Source organism: Camelina sativa, chromosome 7, assembly GCF_000633955.1.
Source record: "Camelina sativa cultivar DH55 chromosome 7, Cs, whole genome shotgun sequence".
In the NCBI taxonomy this organism is placed as follows: domain Eukaryota; kingdom Viridiplantae; phylum Streptophyta; class Magnoliopsida; order Brassicales; family Brassicaceae; genus Camelina; species Camelina sativa.
In genome coordinates, this window is record NC_025691.1 from 16,675,901 (window position 1) to 16,682,136 (window position 6,236).

At 37.2% G+C, this 6,236-nt stretch overlaps 1 protein-coding gene across 1 annotated transcript; it reads left to right on the forward strand.

Moving 5' to 3' along the window:
• LOC104704684 (glycerophosphodiester phosphodiesterase GDPDL1-like) lies at nt 1,216-5,149 on the forward strand. The gene is made up of 9 exons (XM_019227084.1): nt 1,216-1,565; nt 1,758-2,051; nt 2,147-2,692; nt 3,221-3,295; nt 3,376-3,414; nt 3,529-3,813; nt 4,067-4,209; nt 4,280-4,763; nt 4,848-5,149. The coding sequence occupies exons 1-9, from the start codon at nt 1,415-1,417 to the stop codon at nt 5,147-5,149; spliced, it is 2,319 nt and encodes a 772-aa protein (XP_019082629.1). The 5' UTR covers nt 1,216-1,414.

Sequence of the window (6,236 nt, forward strand, 5' to 3'; positions counted from 1 at the left end):
AGTCCCTTAAATAAAACACGAACATCCGTGGAGATGTGGTTGTGAAACCTGCTGTTGCGCTCTTGCCATATAACATAAAGTGTTGCTTGAGCAACTAACCGGCGGAGGTTCTTTGGTGCTTTATCATCCCCCACGTCTAACCAAGCTGACAAGGCTGCCCATGTGTGGAAAGAGAAGGGTCTATATCCGATACGACTTGTCACCCCCACCCATAGTTCCTCACTGACTTCGCATCGGAGAAAAAGGTGATCTCGGGTTTCCTGCATCAGACCACATAAACAACACTTTTCCTCAATTTGATACCCCCATTGCACTAGTCTCTCTCTTGTTGGTAACCTATCCAGGTGCATGAGCCACATCATGAAGGCATGTCTAGGTATTGCTCCTTTAAACCAGACTTGTCTAGCCCAGGTGGGTAGAAACTTGTGCTGGCCTTATCGCCTCCCACGTTTTGCTTGTGGAAAATTGTTGCAGCTTCTCAGACCCAATTTGCCAGTAGTCGTTATCTGGCAAGGAGGAGGAGATGGGAGGCTCGATCATTGTTAAATATATTTGAAGCTCCTCAACTTTGGTCGACCTGGCTGGTCTAAATCTCCACCCCGAAGCAGAACAAGCTTGCCCCACTTTCCCTCGGAGAGGAATTCCTGTTTGATATGGTCCTGTAGGCCCAAGAAACTCAATCAGAGGGCCATAAGGTGTCCAGTCGTCATACCAAAAACTTATTTGTGTCCCATTACCCAATCTGGCTTTGAGGAACTTGATCGCAAACTGTCTGTGATTCAGCATAGATTTCCAGGTCCATGATGTTTCTTTTTTTGCATCAATAGCCCAGAAGGATCCATCTTTGATCTTGGTATTTCTGAGCCACAACGCCCATAGAGAATCACTTGCCATGAATAGTCTCCATATAAGTTTGAGGCAAAGTGTCCGGTTCCATTGGGTAAGGCTCCGAAGTCCTAATCCTCCCTCTTCCTTTGGAAGACACAGGCTGCTCCAAGCAACTCTCGTTGTAACTTTCCTGGTAACATCTCCAGACCACAAGAATTTGATGCACATACTTTCGATCTTTTTAATGCAACCCTTAGGAAGAATAAACGCTGACATCCAGAAGTTTATTGTGCCATAGGTCACAGAAGCTAAGAGTTGTAGCCTGCCAGCATAGGATAGTGAACGAGCTGCCCAGGAGGTAAATTGTCTTGAAAGATTATCAAGCAACGTCCTATACTCTGCTATCCTTAGCTTTTGATGCATAAGAGGGAGCCCAAGGTACCTAATAGGGAGTGATCCTAGGTTGAAACCAAGAGATGCCATCTAGGAGGTTTCAACTTGGCTCACTCCCGCTAGGTACAGGTCTGTTTTGCTCTTGTTCATTGTGAGCCCAGAGACCTCTACGAATTCTTTAAACGCTATTATTATGTGGTGTAGCTCTGATACCCGGCTAGGTTATCCAAAAATGCTACTGTTACGATCTTCAACGATTTTGTTATGTGGTGTAGTTCTGATTCAGCTGTTCGCTCCTCGAATCGATGCTCAAAGATCAAGAAGTCGATGGCAGACACTCAGTGGTGAGAGTTGCCCCACTTTCTCACTTTCTCTCTTTCTTTCTTTCTTTCTTTCTTTCTTTTCGGCATGGTTTTCAATAAATTATGTTGAAACAAGAGTCCAATAATTACTTTGATTGTGGTAGCATATATACTTTTGTCGTACTAAATATAACTTTTCGGAATATTACTTCTTATGACTTTATTAATTACTAGGTGAAGCTCCACGTGTGATTGCTCGTGGTGGGTTTTCTGGATTGTTACCAGATTCGAGTCTTGATGCTTACAATCTTGCAATCCAGAAAAGTGTAGCCGATGTTGTTCTATGGTGTGATGTTCAGCTAACCAAATATGGAGTTGGGATTTGCTTCCCCGATTTAAACCTGGCCAATGCTTCAACTGTTCAATATGCTTACCCAAAGGGTCAAAAATCTTACCCAGTTAATGGAGTCACTACTCAGGGTTGGTTCACCATTGATTCCACCATGAGAGATCTCCAGAATGTAGCCTGTAAGTGTTTATGACTCAGTTAGTGCATTCGTAGAGTGTTACGAATTTTTTTTTGGTATTTCTTGTAATTTCTTACACATTACTCTTCACCACAGTGATTCGAGGAATATTATCCCGATCAGATAGATTCGATGGAAATGGATATACGATTCTCATGATTCAAAATGTAGCCGAGCAGATTAAGCCACAAGGAGGTTTTTGGTTAAATGTTCAACACGATGCGTTCTATGAGGAACACAATTTAAGCATGAGCAGTTTTCTATTATCAGCTTCAAAAACTGTTTCCATGGACTTCATCTCTTCCCCTGAAGTGAATTTCTTTAAGAAAATTGCTGGCCGTTTCAAGCGTAATGGACCGAGTTTCGTGTTTCAGTTTCTCGGGAAAGAAGATGTCGAGCCGACAACAAACCAAACATACGGTTCTATCTTGAGTAACCTAACTTTTGTCAAGACGTTTGCTTCAGGGATTCTTGTTCCCAAGTCATATATATTGCCACTTGATGACAAGCAGTACTTGATTCCTCATACATCATTAGTTCAAGATGCTCACAAAGAAGGATTGAAAGTATATGTGTCAGGTTTCGCAAATGATGCTGATATTGCTCATAACTACAGTTTCGATCCAGTGTCTGAGTATCTATCTTNCCGATCAGATAGATTCGATGGAAATGGATATACGATTCTCATGATTCAAAATGTAGCCGAGCAGATTAAGCCACAAGGAGGTTTTTGGTTAAATGTTCAACACGATGCGTTCTATGAGGAACACAATTTAAGCATGAGCAGTTTTCTATTATCAGCTTCAAAAACTGTTTCCATGGACTTCATCTCTTCCCCTGAAGTGAATTTCTTTAAGAAAATTGCTGGCCGTTTCAAGCGTAATGGACCGAGTTTCGTGTTTCAGTTTCTCGGGAAAGAAGATTTCGAGCCGACAACAAACCAAACATACGGTTCTATCTTGAGTAACCTAACTTTTGTCAAGACGTTTGCTTCAGGGATTCTTGTTCCCAAGTCATATATATTAGCACCTGACAAGCAGTACTTGATTCCTCATACATCCTTAGTTCAAGATGCTCACAAAGCGGGATTACAAGTATATGTGTCAGGTTTCGCAAATGATAATGATCTCGCTTATAACTACAGTTTCGATCCAGTGTCTGAGTATCTATCTTTTGTGGACAATGGCGATTTCTCTGTCGATGGCATGCTCTCTGATTTTCCCTTAACTGCATCTGCTTCCATCGGTAAGTAAAAATTCTTCTACGTACACAATTTTTTCCTTAAGCTGGAAATACTCAAAATCAAACATCTTCATTTATCTCAGACTGCTTCGCCCACATTGGCAGAAACGCTACAAAACAAGGTAATGACAGTAATTACTTTGTATTTTTTTGTTTTCCCACTAGTGGAGAAAAAGACGAGTGAATTTGGCAAATGGCAATTGGAAAGATTAAAATTAAGCTAATTCGTACTTCAGTGGATTTTCTTGTAATATCAAAAAATGGTGCGAGTGGGGACTATCCTGGATGTACGAACTTGGCATATGAGAAGGCAATCAAAGATGGTGCTGATGTTATTGATTGCTCTGTCCAAATGTCCAGCAACGGTACACCCTTTTGCTTAAGTTCTATCGATCTCGGGGATAGCACAATGGTCGCACAAACTCCTTTCAGAAACCGTCTTACAACTGTTTCTGAAATTAGCTCAGATGGTGGAATATACACTTTTAGTCTAACATGGCCTGAGATCCAAAATTTGACTCGTAAGTTTCCCTTCATAGTTTCCACTTGCTTCAGACAAATGTAAGTCTGTGTTGTTACTACACTATTGTTCCTGCTGTTTCTAGTTTCTACTCGCTTAGACTAAAGAGGTTATATATAGATGCAAATACCTGTTTTCTTAAAAAACTTACATTCTCCTAGCTTGATATGTTGTGGACAAAATTATTACTAGTTGATTTAGGGATTACATAACTTGGAAAGTTACAGTAACTATATTCCCATATTTTTGTGCAGCTGCTATTTCAAACCCTTACAGGTCAAACAGTATGTTAAGGAATCCGAATGAGTCAAATTCTGTAAATCTTATTTCGCTTTGTCAATTCCTAGACTTGGCAAAGAACTCCACATCTCTCTCCGGTGTTTTGATCATTGTTGAGGTGAGTTATCATTTACCTTCTTTTAATCATAAAACATGAATCAATCATGTGCCTTTTTTGTTTCCTCCAGAATGTAGTGTACCTGAGAGAGAAGCAAGGGCTCGACGTTATTAGAGCGGTTCTGGACACACTCACAGAAACTGGTTACAACAACATAACCACAACAAAGGTCATGATTCAGTCTACGAACAGCTCGGTTCTACTTGAATTCAAAAAACAGAGCAAGTACGAGACTGTCTACAGAATTGAAGAAACCATTAGTGATATTCTTGACTCGGCTATACAAGACATAAAGAAATTTGCTAACGCTGTTGTCATCGGAAAATCATCAGTCTTTCCCGCCACTAAAAGGTTTGTCACTGGGCAAACCGCGGTTGTTGAGAGGCTGCAGAAGTCTCAGCTTCAGGTTTATGTGGAACTATTTCAGAATGAGTTTGTCTCTCAAAAACTCGACTGGTTCTACGATGCAACTGTTGAGTTAAACACATATACCTATGGAGCTGGTATCAATGGAACCATTACAGAGTTCCCTTTCACAGCTGCAAAATACAAAAGTAAGTGGTTCAAAATTTACACCAAAAGATCTCACTACAACAAAATGTTAACATCAATCCCCTAACTTTGTTTATCTTCTTCAGGGAATCGATGTTTGGGCAGAAAAGTAATACCACCTTACATGTCAGCTATTCAACCCGGTAACCTCTTAAATATTCTTGTGAGTTCTCCGGCCTTCCCTCCAGCCCAAGCTCCAAACCTTGTTTTCACAAATGCTGATGTCAGTGAGGCACCACTACCTCCGGTAGCAAAAGCCTTAACCTCATCAACCAATGCAGGAGCACCTAGCGGACAAACCCGACTCCCTATTTCTATTTTTCTCTCTGATCTCATCTCCTCTCTGTTTTATAATATCTTTAGCCCTCGCGTATTTTTCCTTGGGTAAACTCAGTCAAATCTTAATTTGTAGCAACCATATTTTTCCTTAAAATTGTTATTCACTCTTTTTAATTTGCCAATCAAAATACAATAATATGCCTAAATATCTTTTAAAAATCAAAAATTAAAATCAAAAAAATCAGCATATGCCTTTCTTCACGAGCATCTGTTAAAATTCTCTAATGTAAATTTTGATTCTTAACATTATTAAATACTAGGTTATATCCCGTGCATGAGTGGATTGTTACATATATAAGAAATTATATTAATTAATTTAATTTTATTTAATAATCATCAAAAGCAAAAAAAATCTAAATCTAAATTTCTTTAGGAAATTTAAAATTTAATATATAACTAATTTAAATATAATCCCACATACATATCTCTTAATTTTCTTTGTTTTTTTAATTATTTAACTTTGATAATAATTTTCATTAGTTTTTCTGAGGATTTGAGGTTAAAACAAATGATAAAATGAAAATTAACTATAATATTCAAATATTAATTTCATTTTTTCATATAAGCTAACACATAACCTAAAGTATTAAATGAGAGAAACGAAATTATTCTCTATAAAGTCATATGAAGTGCAAGCAAAACTTTAAAGTACAATTCCCAAAGATTAATTTTACTTTTAAGTCTCTTTTTTATATTGCCCTCATTTTAATTTATATAGCTAGATTTAGTTATAATTGTTTCATCTTTGTAGTAAAAGCTAGATAGAAAATATAATATTATATTGTTTTTATATAGAGAAATCCTTTTGAAGTACATATTTGAATTAAATAAATATAGCTTAATGATATTTATGTAATTATATGTTTAATCAGAAACTAAATATAATGATGAGTATTCTTAAAAAATGTATTCTAATTTTGTTAGAGGTAAGAGAGAGTTAAGAAAAAATGATTTGATATTCCATAATTATATTACAAAATTTTCTTTCCTTAGAAGTTAGAACATTACATATTTTTAAGAATCAAATAAATATATATATATATATATATATATATATATATATATGTATATGTAAGAAATAATCTAACACCTAAAGTAAAGAAAGAAGTTTATAAAAGCAAGAAGAAATAAAATGG